Consider the following 19605-nt stretch of genomic DNA (forward strand, 5'->3'; position numbering starts at 1 on the left):
AAGCCTGTATCATTACAGGCCCAGGACTGGACAGCGTAGTGGACGCTTACGATTAGCCCAGGATCCATTCACTTGATTTATTGTTTATTGCTTGCAATGTGTGTGTAGTTTGTGTCTTGTCCACAGTTTCATCATTTTGATTGTGTGTGGTGTGGTCCCCCTGCATTACTATTAGAGACATTTGTGTAGGAATTTGTTTGGTTTTTTTAAATCTGATGAAATCAAGTAAACAACTGTATAATGAATGTGTTCTGTAATAAGTCAATCCTTCAGTACCTATTGATATTGAACAGTCATCTTGTTATTTTGAATCTGTGGTTGGGTGTAATAGATGTCTTAAAATAGGATCTGATTAAAGTCATCGGGTATAAAAATAGAAAAGTAATTTAAGGGTGATAGTTGTAAGATATTCTCTAATGGGTAGGGCTGATGAAGAGGTCAGGGGTCAAGAACATAAGGGCAACAATATAGTCTGGTATTAACTACACCTATATAAGCACTTATTGTATTTTATTAATAAAGCTAAAGATGACCTTTCTATGAAGTTATTATATATAGTATACCACAGTTCGTATACCACAGTTGCTATAGTGTATTGATGCATTTCCTGAAAACTTACTTACAATTACGTTGAATTTTAACCTTAGATTGGCTCCAATTTCTATGACATCAGTTTGGTTACGACATAATATGACGTACGTGTAATTTTGCAAATATCAAATATCGGAGGTGGGAGGGTCACCCTAATTATGTGGTTGAAGAACTACATCTCAATTACTCTACTATAACACGATCATGTTTATCAATAGCATGGCAGATACATATCGAAAAGAAAAAAAAAGACGACTGTCATGGGCGTAATGGGTTTTATTTGGTGGGGGATGAACAAATTCAAAGGACATCCTCCTACATATTTTGTTGTAAATGTTGCATTTACATTTACATGGTATTGTATCCAACTATTTGACTGTTTTCTCTGGATCCTCTCCGGTTTCCTTCCACTGCTAAAGGCTCCTATGTGCAAGCGAATTATTGAAATAAAATTTAACCATATGTTAGTCCTGAAATGACCAAGTTTGTGCCGAGTGGACATTAATCCCAATGCTCTCTCTATCCATCTATTTGGAAAATTTGGCATGTCTTTAAATGAACCCATGGCAGTTGCAATTTGAGGAGTAAATCCAACTGCCTCGGCAAAAAAGTTCACCACCTCGAATTGCACACTTAACCACTGAAATAAAATTGACCATATGTAAGGAAATGATGCTGCCTGGGCAAATTTCTCCTCAAATTTCACACGTAACCCATATATTTGTCTCAAAATTGCATTTATTGTGTTGACGAGACCTTAAAAACAACTCTATCCAATTTCATTTCAAGTGGAATGTATTATTCATTGTACATGTACATGCAGACAAGAAAAAAATCACAGTCAAGTTAAATGACATTCTTCTGATTAAAGAAAACGTCTTGATGGATGTTTTATTCTTGTCTTCGTTGTCATTAGTTTAGGATATAGATATGACAGACATTGACAGTGTATACTGGAAGGACAAATTTGGTTGTATCGTCATTATTTATGTGTAGTAAATGACAGTTTATACTGAAAGGACAAATTTGGTTATATCGTCATCATTTATGTGTAGTAAAATAAAATATATGAGAACAGATCCAATATTGATATTAGTCATCGAATGATCAAATAAAATTATTATTATTCGTTAGATAGTTGTGGGAACTGTGTGTCATCTAATTTACATTAGAGAAAACCTTGTCATTATGAATTCCATAAAATATTGTTTTATCATTTGTTCTTGATTACGTTAAAGGGACAATAACACTCTTGCTGACTTGACAGCTCCAAAAAAAAAATAGCCTTATTCTAAGTACTAGATGTGTTAGTGTCTTACCTGTTGTGTAAATTATCCATTAAATCCTATTTTACTTGTCCAGAGGGTTCAAAAATATTTTTAAACCCAAATCACGTAAAGCTTTTCAAATCATTTAGTTGAATTTTTCCAATTTTTTAAATTAGGTGTGTTAAGATGAAATTTGTATCATCAATTAATTGGAATATTGTAAAATAGTACAATTTGTTGACCAGAATAAAGATTGGGACATATTATTCAGTTACAACAAGAGTGGTATTGAGCCTTTAACATGTGCACTATATTGGTGACCAATACGCCAATTATTATGTTTTCATTCCATTATACCTCTTGAATATTCAAATCTCAAAAATCAGTATCCATATGAGCACTATATGTACTAATTATTTTATCATTAAGAATTTCAACTATTAGGAAACCCAAGTAGGAAGTTAGTGACATTTGTCAAGTCATTCATTTAGCTTCAAGGCAAAGTTATATTTACTTAAACTAAAGATAAGATTAATTTCATTTCAATCCAATTAAGACATAAAGAATTTGTCCATATTCATTGATATAAATATTATATAAAGATTTGCTATGGTATAAAAGATTTTCACCAACTTGCTACAATATCAAAAGAATGTTTTCTGTGAAAGATATTAAAGGTCTATTTGATTTTCTCTTACAACACAAGATTTCTCTGAATTACAGAATCACAACCAATAGTCTTCTTGTTAACTTTTGAAGGCTTTGTCATTATTTAGCCCATATTCTCGTAATAATTGTGAGACTCATAGTAGAAGGCATAATGCCATTTAGAGGCACAATGTTCCAGAACAAGTGGAAATAGAAACTTTTAAACCTTCTAGAATAAAACATAGTCTTGTCAATCCAAAGATTCCCTGTTTATATGTTACAAGGAGTAGGGTCACCTGTCTAACCTCATCGATTTTCTCTGGGTCCTCCAGTTTTCTCCCACTGCTAAAGACCCCTACACAATAGCAAATTATTGAAATAAAATTGAACCATATGTTAGTCCCGAAATGAACAAGTTTGTGTGGAGTGGACTCTCTCTCTCTCTCTCTCTCTCTCACTCTCTCTCATATAAGGATTTGTATATAAGGATCTGTACAAATCACTGGGTTAGAATATTGTAGCTAATAAAGTGAAGAAGAATTGGTTTGGTCATGATTCAACATGTTCCCTCTTGCACGTATCCTTGATATCACGTTTCAGCCTACATGATTTTTATTACCTACATTAATATAATCCCATTCCCACACCCTAAACACCAAGGACTATTCAAGAAATAAATTACGTGTGTGTATTCAAGGATGTGTGGTATTTACTAACAGGACTATGGTCATGGTCTGATTCTACGACTCCCTAAAGTACGACAATATTAATTATACCCGCCCACTTTCCCACCCAACTCACTTTCAGTTTCTGACACATCCTTGATAGACACCCTTTACACAAATAAAGAATACGATTTATAATATGGGCTGTACTTATTCCTGTTCTATTGGTTTACCTTGCAAGACTTGACAAATACTTTAACATTATAAAAAATTGACAACTATGAAGTTTGAAAATCCGATAGAATATATTTTGATTTCATTGAGAAATATTAGTTAAAAAAAAAAAAAAAAATTTTATTCTACAATTGCCTAATACATGTATGTGTACAATAGGTGTCCCCATGCTTGAAATTCCCCCCATTGGAAAAAAAACAAGAGTACAGTACAACATGAGTTATCTTTAAGAAGCTGATTTTTCATAGGGTGGATGGCCGACTGGTCAGCACGTGCGCATTGTATCATAAGGTCTGTGACAAGGAGTAGTGTTGCCTGTCCAACCTCGTGGGTTTTCTCCGGGTCCTCCGGTTTCCCCCCACTACTAAAGACCCCTACACCAAAGCGAATTATTGAAATAAAATTGAACCATGTGTTAGTCTCTCTCTCTGATTTTTCATGACATCTTATCATAATTCAATCATTTACGGGTAGTCTTTCAGACTGATACCCAGTGAATATTCACTAGGCCGCGACAATCACTGATAAGGATGACATCGATGCGACTTAATAAGCCCCAAATATTAACTTTTTTCCGCAGACAAATTAAATTCTAAAACGTTTTTTTTATGTTCTCGAAAAATAAAGACGTTTGAAGTATTTGTAGGTAAAAGTTATTTCCTATTTTAGTGTTAATGGGTATTAAAATGAGTAAAAGGCGCCATTCTGCTCAAATCAGTAAACAATGCATGCGCCATTGAGCCAATGGTTGACGCTGCGTGATATGACGTCATGTGTCGAAGGCAGTCATCTTTTACAGAGATATTAGAAGACTTTCGAATACTCTGTGAAACAGATTGGTAGTCCTTTTATCATTACTTTTACATTTTTCTTTTTCTTAATTTCTGTTTTTATTCTGAATGTGTTGTTTCTTAGAATAATAAATACATACCAAAATAAATAAATAAATACTTAGTCTAAAAACCTGATAGAATTTACTATGATTTCAATTACAAATATTGGTAAAACAAGGTTGTTTTTTTTTTATCCTATCTTTGCCTTTGTGTTACATGTTTATACTTGGTTTGTTGACTGCGTAATATTTTGGCATGAATCAATAAAATATGTGACCCACACTTGACAATCCCTTAAAAATCTAAAATAATTTATGGCCAGTAGTTTAAAAATCTGAAATAATTTATGGCCGGTAGTTTACAAATATGGAATAATTTATGGTATTTCAATAAATATTGATAGTTAAAAAGAAGTTTTTGATCCCATGTTTCCTATTATAATATTACTATAATTTTGATTGTGTTATTAAGTTGTCAACTTGGCAGTATTTTGATACAACTTAATTAATATGTCCCATTGTTATTACCTTAAAAGTGACAAGTAATAATCACTTAGAATGCTATTTCAATATTTGATTGAATTTGAATGATAAATTTACGGCTGTTTTTTTTTAATTTTGTTTGTTTATTTTTGAGATATTATTTGATTTCCTTAAATGACCGTAGTAAATATCTCATAGAGTACCAAAACATTATTTCAAATAGCTTTGAAAATCTTTTCATACTTTGAATATTTGTGTGAGCACTACATTTTGCAAGGGTTCACCCATGTTACGTACATGTAATTGGATTTAGTAATTCAGTTTAGAAATATTCTAAATTTGGGGTCTCATAATTGTTATGCTGCCCATAAATTTCCACATGTAATAAAGTAGTACAAATGAAGGCTGATAAACATCTTAAAGTAATAAGTAATTATTAACTCTTCATGGGGTTTTTGTTTTGTTAACTGTAAGGATTAAAAAAACTGAACGACGTCATGAATTGGATGTCATATATCGTCACTTGTCGTCAGTGGTATTGGATATCTTACAGCCTATTGATGTCAAGCGATTACCAGTTGTGTACAACTTATTGATGTCAGTTGACAGTGTCGTGTCGATAATTGCCTGTGGCACATTCTGACCGCCAAGATTATTGACTGAATTCTAATGCGGTAAGAAGCAGAAAGGATATGATGTACATACCTCACTAAATTCAAAAATAGCCATTATCCAAAAATCTGAAAATGGGAAAAAGGGCCAAAATAGCATCACTGTATTTGGGGTGAATTAAATTTGGAAATGAATATTATCTAGAGTTATATCGGTCTTATCTTTTGGCTTTGTTGCTAAAATCATCTGTTGCCTTAATAAAACATGAATTTTTAGATGAAGTATTTATACATTGAACTTATTATTTTAACATGGACTTGACCTTCATGTTTTTAATTATAAATTTTAGGATGAATCAATCTTAGTCTTAAAGTCTTAAAGGAAAATACAGTTTAGTACTAGTCCTCTGGTCACAGATAGTGACAGCTCTAGACGGGAGGTGTGGGGAGGGGGGGGGGTGATCGTAGGGGGGGGTGAGTGGGCAGTAAGTTCATGAATATAATGAGGTTCCACATGCTCAGCTGTTTAAAATAATTCTATAATGGAAAAGGGTCACCATGTCAAGGGCGATTTCTAAATGACCTGTAAGACTATACATAGATCTAACCAGTCTGACATCCCAATTACCTGTCAGGGATAATACTCAGAACTGAACATACAACATCCACTGGCAAGAAGGGATGCTGACTGGATTAATCAGGGGCGTGTTCTGGAATTTGGGTAGGAGGGGGACAAGGGTAGAGAATGTCAAGTTTGGCGAGAGGTTTGGGAGATTAACCACGAATCTGATAAAATCAGCTTTGAGACTATATTTCTGCTCATTTAGATGCATACATGTATAGGATTATTGTGGAGTTGTGCCAGAACGACATTATTTGACATCTTTTCAATGTTCTGTGCGAGCAGGGTAAGGTCTTGACGCCCCCTAGGGAAACTGTTAATGTACATCCTCAAATATCAATATTAGTTAAAAATGTTGTACCTACATATACTGGTTGATAGACCAGATCTGGAGGGAGAAAAAGTTAAAAGTTACATAAAACAACAGACTCCATAATCCAAAAGTATTGAAGCTGAGCTTCATTGAGATCTCATGAGAAAAGTTTGTAAATGTGAGATTTAATAATATTAAGTATTTGGAGTTACTGCCCTTGTCATTCTGACATCGCAATTTTTCATTAATGTGGTAGAGGCTAGAATTTTGACATGTTTTTCAAATTTGACTTGAATCATTGGGGTTGTGAGAAGATAAACCCTATTGATTTTCAGTGCTCCGAGAACTGTCGTTTCTGAGTTATTCCCCTTTTCCCAAAATCCTTGTATACACGATAGAGGCTTAGTACAGTTAATAACAGATTTTTTTTCCAATTTAGTTTGAAGAGTTGGGGCATGATGAGAGGACAAATCCTATCGATCCTTGCATTCCGGAGTTATCCCTCTGCCCCCACCCCCTTTATCCACAAACCTTGTTAACATGATAATTGATACAGTTTTGAACAGATTTTTTCCCAATTTTTTTCAAGCATTGGGGTCATAGAGGACGAACCCTATCGACACTCAGCATTCTACGACCTCCTTCTCAGAAAAATTGTTCATGCGTTAGAGGATACAGTTTTTAATGGATTTCTTTCATTTTTGGTGTAAGTATTGGGGCCATGAGAGGATGAACCCTATTCCGTGTTCCACAATCTTCAGTTCTGGAGTTAACGCCCCTTAAACGAAATCTTGTTTATGTGATGGAGGCTTCAGTTTGGAATGGATTCTGTTTTCGAATTTGTTGTGAACTTTATCTTTATTCAGCCTTCAGCAATACTCTGTTCTGGACTAGAGAAGTTTAGTAGAAATATGAATAAACAGTACTTGTACACCACAGAATTGCGGCCTTGATCATTTCTAATAATTTTTCTGGTTATATAAAGCTACATTGTTATAATTATCATGAAGCTGACCAATTATAACTTAATGAGGTATTAATAATGGAGTTATCTAATGGAGTTATCTATGGTGTATTTATCAATCTTGAATTACTGTTGATAGTATGTATCGGAGGAGTAGTAATAAACTAATTAAGATACAAAAGATTTAATTATTTATCTTCAACAACGAATTGGAAACTTTGAGGATGCCGGAACTGTTGAGAACAAAGCTAGGAGTGGACAAAAGTCAGCCATGAACGACTCATATTACCCATTGGTCGTAATGAAAAATGAAGCTTTGCTCAATGTCCAATAATTTCATAATACATATTTTTAGTGTAACTACTGTCACAAAATTGCAGAAGATGCATTTCCCAGCTTCTAGAAATAAGAAATTCCTGGGAGAGCATGCCCCCAACCAAACACCCATAAAAAAACTCACTCATTGGCACTCCGTCTATGCTCATATTAGTTAGATTTCTTTATTGCTCAAATCATGCTCAGAGATATTAGATAATAAAATTAGTATAATTGTGACCAATCATCCTTTATTCGAGAAAAAACCCTTTATATTATTTCAGAGCAACCTAAAGAAAAAGCGTTTAAAGAAAAGGACATGGTTATTCGACGGAGAGGGGCTATGCGAAGGCGTGTACATCAGGTGCACGGACACAAATTCATGGCCACGTTTCTCCGGCAGCCAACATTTTGCTCATTATGTAAAGATTTTATTTGGTAAGTTGAAATATATTGATGATATAGATATGAATCATGTATGTATTATTAATTGAATGATGTTAATTGATGTAATTAAGAGGGTGTGACTGACATTAAAATACCCAGACACATTTATCGCATTTGTTAGTAACCGATTTATTTACCTGTAATATTCTTTCATCCATAATATCTCTATAGCAGTTAAGAATCCATATAGCTAAATTTGTTGAGAAGCAACCCCTATAACCAGTGAAGATTAGACAAAATCCTTGGTAGTGATAAACAAATTTATTATTGTAATTGTTTCGGACAAGTGAAGAAGGACGCCACTTGTCCAAAACATTTACAATAATAAATTTGTTTATCACTACCAAAGTGTTCGTCTAATCTTCACTGGTTATAGGGGTTGCTTCTCACGATATTACGTCGTCTTCCTGAACCCCTTATGTATCGCCGAGATCCCAGTTTAGATGTCCTCCTAGTCTCCAGCTACATAAAACTACTTTACGAGAGTTGGCGTTGTTTTCCACTGCTTGCAATAGCTAAATTTATTGACTGATACCTTGAGTCGTTCCTTATATTTACCAATAAGAACCCACGAGAGCACCCAAAGTATTTCAAAAATTGACTGACAAGAAAAGATGTTTAGATATGCATGTTCTACACATCATATCCAAACCAGTATGTGCGTGATATTGTAACGTTATATCAAGAATCATAGTCTGTCAATCTATGCACAATTGTCTCAAAGGAACTAGAATGCCAGGTTTCATGTCAATTGTACTTGAAATGGCGAAGCTATAGGCTTTTTTATACTCTCACATGGAAATGTGGTTGTATATTGCCATCGCCCCTGATCTGTATGAAATTTATATGCATCATTTAAATTAGTGAAACAAAGAAACTTGTTGAATTTCAGCAATTTTCGTTAATTACTTTTAGAATTGCAAAACCTTGTGAACCCTCAAACGACGAAAATTATAATCTGATCTGTATGAAATTGTCTTGTAAGGGCCCCCCCCCCCCCCTATGACCTACAAAAGAATAAATATGCGACAACCCTTGTTGACCACTCGGACCATTTACCTGTTGTTGGCATATGTTTCATTGCTTGGCAACCTGTCTTTTGAATCGCCCCCAAGAAGAACAAGAATTAATCAATGTTCTGCACATTCATCCGCAGATTAGTGGTAGAGTATTAGTCACTTTTTGTTTGCAAATCATGAAATTTTGTAATTATATAAATAAGTTTTGTTTTTAAAATTTGTGAGTGTCCATTGCTCCAGAAATTATCAACTATGACAAATATTAGTCTGTATGAAATAGTGCCAAATTTGTATACAGTGGCATGGATTGAGACAAATCTTCATATCCAATTTGGCATATTCAAGGTTGGATGTTTGCCAATCCATATCTATCCCTTGTTTAAACTAATATATTCGTTGTAGGCGAAATAAAGACAATTTAGGCAGGAGTGAATGAGACTAAGAATTTGTCTGAATGCGTATCTTGATCTTATAGACTGAAATACTGAGTTTACAGACAACACACGACTACATCCTATTTCATCCATGAATACTTCCTGGAAAATACTAAAGTCTTTAAACAAACTTCACTTTATAATGTATTTGCCAGTCTGAATGGTCTTATCTACAGTGTAAAACAATGTACATTACTTATTCTCAATGTTTTCATTTTTCAGGGGGCTGGGTAAGCAAGGCTACCAATGTCAAGGTAAGTTAAAATCAATATGATTTTAATAATGATATGTAGATAGGATCGTTTTGTCTCCTGTCTACTGACAGATTTACATAATTATTGTTCATATCAACAAATGATATTTTAAAAATCTCAATGATGAAAAGATTGCTATTTTAAAAAATCACAATCATTTATTTGTCAATATAGTAAAAGATAAAAATTAAGAGCCATTTATGTCTTGGCTATTATTTGGCAAGAAATTGTGACAGGGCTTGTAAATCAACTTACCAGTCATATATAAACAAGTTTATTGCAGATGTTATCTACTGAAATCAATTTCTTGATCCAAAAATACCAAACATTTTATAAACATCTTTCATTACAAAAGCGACATAACCAAAGACCATTAAATGTCATTATTTAAAATAAAGAGAGAAAGAAATGGGGCTTTATTGTCCATCCAACACACACTATCTCATTTTGGGACTAACATAAGTACACTTTTATTTCAATGATTTAATTGTGTGTTAGGGTCTGGGTTAGGCAGACAACCCTACTCATTGTCAGATATAAGTTTAAACAAAGGCTGAATAAGGGTTACTAAGTTAGTAATGTAGATTATTAAATCAGAAATTGAAGGTTAAATAATGTCATAGCCTTGATGTAGGTTATTAAATCAGAAATTGAAGGTTAGATAATGTCATGGCCTTGATGTTACCAGATAAAAATCAAATATAGTCACATGATGGTGTGAAATCAATAGAAAATAATGTAAACTTTAAGTGGCCATAACTTACACTGAGAATTATGGGTTTGAATAAGTTTTAGAAATATGAATATTTGCCTGTTACGGCCTAATGATAGCTTTAAAATAAAAAGAACTCCTTCATATGGGTCCAAAATGAAATTGTCGACTTCCTTGGATTTTATACATTGATTTGTTTAGTGGATTCTGACTTTGTTGAAACTTTTACATCTATAGATAAAGCCAGTGTTTAGATATAGCCTATCTTTTGTTAAACAGTGTAAATTAAAATTGAAAATAATAATAGTAAACAAATTGACTTAATCATTTGTGACAAAAATTTAATCAAATGATCAATTTAAAACTTCCCCCCCCCCTTTTTTTTCTATCTAAATCAGATGTTTAACTCCTTTAAATCCGATTCTAATATTTTAACTCCTTTAAATCCGATTCTAATATTTAAACTCTGTTAAATCCGATTCTAATATTTAACTCCTTTAAATCACATTCTAATATTTTAACTCCTTTAAATCACATTCTAATATTAAACTCCTTTAAAGCCCATTCTAATATTTTAACTCCTTTAAATCACTTCTAATATTAAACTCCTTTAAAACCCATTCTAATATTTAACTTCTTTTAAATCACATTCTAATATTTTAACTCCTTCAAATCCGATTCTAATATTTAAACTCTTTTAAATCCCATTCTAATATTTAACTCCTTTAAATCCCATTCTAATATTAAACTCCTTTAAATCACATTCTAATATTTTAACTCCTCTAAATCCGATTCTAATATTTAAACTCTGTTAAATCCGATTCTAATATTTAACTCCTTTAAATCCCATTCTAATATTAAACTCCTTTAAATCCCATTCTAATATTTAACTCCTTTAAATCACATTCTAATATTTAACTCCTTTAAATCACATTCTAATATTTAACTCCTTTAAATCACATTTTAATATTTAACTCTTTTAAATCACATTCTAATATTTAATTCCTTTAAATCACATTCTAATATTTCAACTCCTTTAAATCACATTCTAATATTTAACTCCTTTAAATCACATTTTAATATTTCAACTCCTTTAAATCACATTCTAATATTTGGGAAAGTTGACATGATTATTTATTTGTTGTATTTCTGTTTATAGTATGTACTTGTGTAGTGCATAAACGATGTCATCAACATGCTGTCACAAAATGTCCTGGTTCGAAGGACAACCCCACAGATGAGGTCAGTAATGTAAGTAGTCCCCTTTCATTTATATTTTTTATCAAATTATCTATATTCTTTTGCCTTTCTTGCAATAGAAAATATACTAATGTCCAAAAGAAAGTATACACTATGCATTTTGTCCTGCTTCAAACAAAGTCGTTTTTCCATTGTATGCGGTATTTGGGTACAATGTCCATTTGTTTTGCTATTTATTTGCTTACAAATATTGAGTTTGGACACACGAGACATGTTCAGTGTAGTTTTATCACATTTTTTTTATTCAAACAAAACTTAATCATATTTTTAGTGTGTATACTTTCTTTTGGACACTAGTATATTTTCATTTAGATCCAGTAATTGTCTTTTGAAAATAAATATCTATTATATTTTTCAACATTATCTAAAATAAAAAAGGTTTCAGACTGTTACTCCAGGAAGAGAAAACTTCTGATTTCTTCCGAGAGCAACAGTTTTTATTCAAACTATTTGAATGTACTATTAGGCAGACTCAAATATTTTAACAGTTTTTTGGAGTCAACCCAGTTATTATGCATCTATAATGAAGAATATGATTATTATGTTGAAAGTTAGCTATATTTATTTTATTGTTTAACAGATAACTATGTTAATGGGCTGCTATCATTTTATTTTACAGGCTGTTGCAATTGGTACAAGATTTAACATAAATATTCCTCATCGGTTTAACTGCCACAATTACAAACGACCCACATTTTGTGATCATTGTGGTTCTTTATTATATGGAATAATAAGACAAGGTCTTCAATGTGAAGGTAGGTTGTAAAATATAACAAAAATTTGTATACATATATCTAGGGTATAAAATAAGTGGGAAAAGGCTTTAAATGGTGTGTTAATATTGTTGCTCTCGTCAATGGCTCCGATCAATTGCTCCCGGTGTTGGGCCGAGAAAATTCCTCAGGATTTTGCTGCATGGCTTCTTGTCAGCGGTGCACTGGTGCAGACTGAAGGGCCTGACAGTGTCTGGTCGATCATATGTCCATCTTTATTAGCCCATTAGGTCCAGAAAAGTATGGCATTAGACCCCAACTACATTTATCTTCTGATCTTATGGAAATTTATATATGTTGTTCACATTAGTGAGGCAAAGAAGCCCAAATGATGAGCGCTTCTGAAGTCGCACTTGATCACTTTGTGAAATCTTTAGCATACTGTAAGGACAAAAGATAACATTGTTCAGATTAGTAAAAAACAAAAAATACCTACTGACTTTCAGTTGATTATTTCTAAAGGTATTGCATTTGCTCAAATTGATATATGCATTGTTCAGTTGGATGATTAGAAAGCTTTTTCACTGTAGTACCACAAACAAGATACGGATGGGGGAACGGAACAGTCCGATAGAATAGTTTCAAAAGATTTTCAGATAATCAAAATTTCCAGAATTGAAATTGTTTGTTGTAAGGTTAATTTCGTTTGTTTGTTAAAAGGAAAATTTCTGTTCTGCTATAGACACTTTGTGTTTTTATATGCAGTACTTCTTCATGTATACTTTTCTTTTGCAGTATGTAAAATGAATATACATAAGCGATGTCAAAAAAATATACCTAATAATTGTGGGATCAACATGCGGGATATGGCCCAAGCGTTACAATCTATGGGAATCTCGGGAGATAAGCTCAGTAGGAAGCCGAAAAAGGTAAGTTAGACTTTCATCAGCATTTTCCAGACATCTAATTTTGAACAGCTTAATCAACCCCGAAATTGATTATTTAACATTTAATTAAGAAATGAAAACTGAAATGTCAAGGGTAGATAATCTCACGGCTTGGATTCAATTCGATTTTAAAGAAGCAAATCAAAAGTTTTTATCCAACATTTATAGTGGCCATTGTCTTGCTTATGTCATCTGCAGAGAATACTGAATGCGTCGAAATTTTCAATTCATCAATTCTTTGTGATTACTGATCTGAATTGAACCATCTGTGGCCTGATATTTCTTTAAAAGGTTCTGCTTGTCAAACATGACATCAGTCTTAACATTATTGTTTATTAGTGCCACCAGATGTATTTTAGATAGGGATCTGCGGTGGCTCACTAACTAGGTGAACCGGGGTTCGATCCCAGTAATTCCCCTTGTCTGTAGGTGCTGAACAGAGTCTGGCAAGGATAGTATCTAGTCGTTCGGATGGGACGGAAAACTGAGGTCCTGCATACACATTGGCTTGCACATAAAAGACCCCTTGACAGTTGGAATTCAAAATAGGAGTAGGACGTAGTGCCTCTGTCTGGGCAAAATTTCCCTCATAGCACATTGTATGGCATATGGCATTCACCCATTTTCATTAGCCAAGTCTGGGCAGAAAAGTAGGATGTTAAACCCTATTTCTTTTCATTTCGTTTGTATTATAAGTAAATAACATACAGTTTGAAAATCCATGGCACCAAGGATAGTAATGATTTGTTACAGACCATAGTTGATCTGCTAACTGAAAACAGCTTCACAGCTAGATATTGACCTTTAATAATTTAAGATTTATGAAATGTAGATAAAGGGAGATAATTTGATATTGTAATAATTATTTCAGGCATCAATTAGTGAATCACCCAATAGAAGTGCAAGTAATTTACATGAGAGATCATTATCATCACCTATACCTATGATGCCCTGTAAGTTGACAGTTTACATCATGATATTAATAATAAAAAACACAACACAATTTATATGGAAAACAATCACTGTTTTGTATACATACAGCAGAATGTTATCATTGTGGTTGATAATGATAAGAGAACATATAGGCATAGCCTGTTCCCCAATTCAATTTCAGATTTACTGAATAAAAATATTGTTTATAAAATAAAAAAATGTGTACAAACCAGTGATTGTCTTCCATATAAATGGTGTTGTGTTTGTTTATCTAGCTCAATGCCACTCAATGATCATATTACTATGGTTGGGTATTAGACTGACACTTACAGCATCTCAGATTTGACTACAGCATTACTGGGGTTTTTAAACACCGTTCTTTGTTATCCTAGTTAATGCCCTGCAGTTTTATGGATGGAATTGGTTAGTCCTTTGTAGTTCTTTTGGACTGCCTGTTAAGATTGTTTCCTATTTCTTTTAAAAAAAAATTATTAAATGGTCACTCTTAAAAAGTTCATTCTTGCCAATTTGACCAAATAAACTATCTGAAATGTATTCATGGTGTTATATGAATTGTCTTTGTAGCTAATGACCAGCACAGTTCACAAACACGGAGTCCCTCAGCAGAACGGGGTCGTAGCAAACCAAGACATAAGCTAACAGATTTCCACTTTATCAAAGTTTTAGGAAAAGGAAGTTTTGGAAAGGTAAGTGGATTAATTCAAAAAATCTTTTTGTTGGTTGAGGGATAAAATCTCACTGTAAATTTGAGAGGTCTTAATCAATGAAAAGGCAGTAAAAGTTTTATTTTAAGTTTTTCATGAATAAGTATTGAAACGGTTCATGAAATAAACTAAAAAATATTAAATACATAAAGTTGTGTTTTTATGAAGGAAGAGGTTATTCGTAACCACAGTTTTAGGGCGTTAGTTTAGAGTTACAAGAACTTTTTATTTGAATACTCTGTATAATGAACAAGCACAAGGAGTGCTTGGTAACTTCATTGAACTATTGTTGGGTCATCAATGTTTCAAAAGTAATTACAAAATAATCTTTATTCATAAGTACAGTATTTTAGAGGTATGGTAATCTATATTCGTTACGCTGGTATGAAAAACCTTGTCCTTTTATTACAGTTATAACTCTACATTTATTTGTCGGTTATAATAATGCTGTAGATTATGTATATAAGGCTATTATGATAATGATGTATATAAGGTCATGTTAAGGATATTATGATACTAATAATGTTGTATATTATTACTATGTACGTTGTATATGAGATTATGTTAAGGACATTATAATAATATTTCATATTAATATGTATATTAGGTTAAGAACATTATAATAATGTTGTATATTAATATTAGGTATTCTAGGTTAAGGATATTATAATAATATTATTATTATGTATATAGGTTATGTTAAAGATATTATAATAATGTTGCATATTAATATTATGTTAAGGATATTATAATAATACTATATATCATTAGTGCATACATAATGTTATGTTATGGATATAATAATGTTGTATATTATTTTGTATATTAGGTTATGTTAGCAGAAAGAAAGGGTACAGATGAAGTATATGCTATAAAGGTATTAAAAAAAGATGTGATAATACAAGATGATGATGTAGAATGCACCATGACAGAGAAGAGAATATTAGCTCTGTCAGCCAAACACCCTTTTCTTACAGCTCTTCATTCCTGCTTCCAAACAGAGGTAAGACAACACAAACACATTTGAATTGTAATTTCATCATGATTCCACTGTCATATTCATTATTTATGATCTTAGTCATTTGCGTGCAGTCATCATTTAGTCTATTTGTATTGTACAATATCCATACATGAGCATGCTCCAAATGAAGTCCAAAAACAATCACAACTGTCACAAAGAGGATCAATATGATTAAAACACAGAACCTATTTCATTTTGTTTTTTATAGTTCAAAATTTTGTTTTAATTGTCTTTACTACACTAGGATCTGGCATTACTGGCATTCTGGTTGAAGTGAGGGATTAGCCAATGAAACAGTCTGTTACGATGCACGGAACTGTGGGTGAAGCACTAGAAACATCAATGCCGATTGATTAATCAATGTCTGACGTCATAGGATCATAAGCCGCTCGTACGACCCCTGATGCGACATTCTAGTACAACCTGTCAGATCTTCATGTAGTGTGGGCCATCAAAAGTATATGTGCACTATGCGACCCTTTAATTCCGTTCGGTAGATGATTCCACTATCAAATTCATTATTCATCTAAAATTTTTAGAAATAGCCTAATTGCCTTCTGTAAAAATTTCAGCTCAAGTTTATGTAACATCAAGAGCAAGTTACACAGACACGGCATAGTTACCCAATTTTCCCTTCCAATAAGAATTTCTGATATTTCAGGAGCGGTTATTTTTTGTTATGGAATATGTAAATGGTGGAGACTTGATGTTTCAAATTCAGCGAGCACGCAAGTTTGATGAACCTCGAGCTCGATTCTATGCGGCTGAAGTGACGCTTGCACTTATGTTTCTTCATCGACATGGAATAATATACAGGTAAGAAGATTGTTTACATTTAGCAAGACTGGTTAAAAACTGTCTGCAACCAGACGCAAAAGTAGAAGATGTCTGACTCACTGGATTGTCAAACACTAGTTTTAGATGCATTTCAGATGGCCCAATTAAAACTAGTTTTTACTTGTTGTGAGAGCACTGGCAGATTAAGGGTTGTCAAATTTTGGCAATGACTAATACATTTATAGGAAATAATTTCTTCTTTTGACTGTAGATTTTGAAGTTGAACAAATGAATTCCCATTATTATATTTCCATAAAATTACAATAATATTAACAGACACTTGTAATCAGTTCGATAGATGGGGTCCTGTTTGAATTACAGATAAGGGACCCATGTAAGCTTAATCCGGCTGTGCATAAGGTCGGCATATGCCCACATATCCCAAATCAAACATACATTATGCAAGAGCTAAATCTGCCTATTGCAAGTCTTGATTTAGGCTTCATATGTTATAGAAATTATTAATTAGACCTTTATTTACACAACAAGCTCAAAATCAACTCTGTATAGCCATGGATGGCTTGGATACAGTTTGGATTTAAACAATCGTCCATTTAAAATTAAATCAATAAATGTTGGACCAAGCTAAATGTTTACCGTTAGTCGCTGATGTCACTACCGGAAGCTGGTGATTAAAGGCCTGCCAAGCGAGGCTACCATAGCCATAGAGCATGTTACTTGATAATCGAGAATATGTGGGTGGAGTTATCGTCTGTCAATCAAACGATCGTCAAACCTCATAGATGGTGCAGACACAATTGCTGCCTATTTCTAGTCAAGACTTCCAGCAGTGACAATTCCGTTCAGAACAAAGTAATTTGACTGAAATTTTCAACATTTTCTTTTTTTATCATCTATTTTTGAATTATTATAGCAAGAATGTATCTTTAAGGATTGTAATTGAATGTTATTATTTATATGTCTATATGACAGAGATTTGAAATTAGATAATATATTATTTTTTATATTCCTATATTACAGAGATTTGAAATTAGATAATATATTATTGGATGCAGAAGGTCATTGTAAAATAGCAGATTTTGGTATGTGTAAAGAAGGCATGTTTGAAGGTAAAACAACACAAACATTTTGTGGAACACCAGATTACATAGCACCAGAGGTAAGAACTGTTACAATACCAGATTATCCTCTTTCATTTATTTGGGGAAAGTGGGTTACATGGCTGAATGGTCTAACATATGTGCTTTAAATCATAAGGTCTGTCATTGAGTAAAGTGGTGTGGTTTAGATTCCTAGCTTGTACGTGGGATTTCTCCGGGTCCTCAGGTTTCTTCCCACTGCTAAAGGCCTGAATGCACAAGCAAAATATTGAAATTAAATTGAACCATGTTAGTCCTGAAATTACCTTGTGTCAAATGGATCTCTCTCTCTCTCTCTCTCTCTCTCTCTCTCTCTCTCTCTCTCTCTCCAAACCAAAATGATCTAGAAACCTAATATTATTCTTTCTATGTTATTAGATTCTCCAAGAATTAGAATATGATGCATCTGTAGACTGGTGGGCTTTAGGTGTTTTAATGTATGAAATGATGGCTGGACAACCTCCGTTTGAAGCTGATAATGAAGATGATTTATTTGAATCTATTCTTCATGATGATGTTCTCTATCCGGTCTGGCTTAGTAAAGAAGCTGTATCTATTCTCAAAGGAGTGAGTTAAATGTCTTATTTAATGTGCAATATACCATTTTTATGCATCGTAATTCTAATCAGATATTATATATGTCTATATGGTCGAGAAACTTCCTCACGATTTTCCGTCTGCTTTCCCCTTGTCAGTGGTACAGGACGTAATACCTCGTAATTTTAATCAAATATTGTCTTGCTATATGGTCCAGAAATTTTTTTACGATTTTCCACCTGCGTTCCTCGTGTTAATGGTGCAGGACGAAGTACCTGGCAAGGAAAAGTGTCCAGATGTTTGGATGGTACAAAACACGGAGGCTGGTAAATACCATTGGCAGCACATTAGAGATCCCATGACAGTTGGAAATTGAAATAAGACTAGACTATAGCTAGTCATCATTAGTAACGTTGGTGAGGAACAGCAAGACGTTAAAGCCAAGGTCATGATTAATTTCTGGTACAACTGGAATGACAATAATGTTGTTTAGTTGCCCGGCATCTTATGTTATGTACAAGTTACTTGATATTAAAGGTATTAGTTGTGGCAAAGAAATCAGCATACATTTTCAACCTGGTAAATACTTTTCAAAACGATCATGGCAGGACAATATAAAACATCTGACATCTTTGTTCTCTGACATTCTGTACTATCATTGAAAATTGTGCATGTGGTAATTTTTTTTTCTTCAGTTTATGACAAAGAATCCATCAAAGCGTTTAGGCTGTGTTAAAATCCAAGGTCAGGAGAAGGCAATATGTTTGCATCCCTTTTTCAATGATAAGATTGATTGGGAATTATTAGAACAGCGCAAAGTAAAACCACCTTTTAAACCAAAAATAGTAAGTTATTTACTTTTTATAGAGAACAGCTTATGTTGATACTTGTATCATAATACCTAATAAATATTCAAAGCTAAAACTGTCAAGAGGGTTCATCTTCCATATTTGAACCCCAACCTCATGGGTTTTCCCCTAGTACTCCGGTGTCCTCCCACTTATAAAGACACCTACTCTCAAAGTTAATTATTGAAATTAAATTGAATCGTCTGGTTTGTGTCAAGTGGACATTAAACCCTGTTTCTTTCTCTCTCCATATTTGACCAAACTGTTGAGAC

The 19605-nt window shown here is 33.1% G+C and overlaps 1 protein-coding gene across 1 annotated transcript in view; it reads left to right on the plus strand.

Moving 5' to 3' along the window:
• The window catches only part of LOC126820304 (calcium-independent protein kinase C), a 32100-nt gene that overhangs the window by 10080 nt on the left and 2415 nt on the right, over window positions 1-19605 (plus strand). Inside the window, exons 3-14 of the mRNA XM_050548157.2 lie at window positions 7831-7984; window positions 9669-9700; window positions 11572-11663; window positions 12292-12427; window positions 13181-13314; window positions 14204-14285; window positions 14851-14972; window positions 15820-15993; window positions 16673-16827; window positions 17830-17968; window positions 18327-18515; window positions 19181-19330. Of these exons, the coding sequence (XP_050404114.1) occupies window positions 7831-7984; window positions 9669-9700; window positions 11572-11663; window positions 12292-12427; window positions 13181-13314; window positions 14204-14285; window positions 14851-14972; window positions 15820-15993; window positions 16673-16827; window positions 17830-17968; window positions 18327-18515; window positions 19181-19330 (1559 nt within the window). The remainder of the gene's footprint in view (window positions 1-7830; window positions 7985-9668; window positions 9701-11571; window positions 11664-12291; window positions 12428-13180; window positions 13315-14203; window positions 14286-14850; window positions 14973-15819; window positions 15994-16672; window positions 16828-17829; window positions 17969-18326; window positions 18516-19180; window positions 19331-19605) is intronic.

The sequence above is a fragment of the Patella vulgata genome, chromosome 5 (assembly GCF_932274485.2).
Source record: "Patella vulgata chromosome 5, xgPatVulg1.2, whole genome shotgun sequence".
NCBI classification, from domain to species: Eukaryota; Metazoa; Mollusca; class Gastropoda; family Patellidae; genus Patella; species Patella vulgata.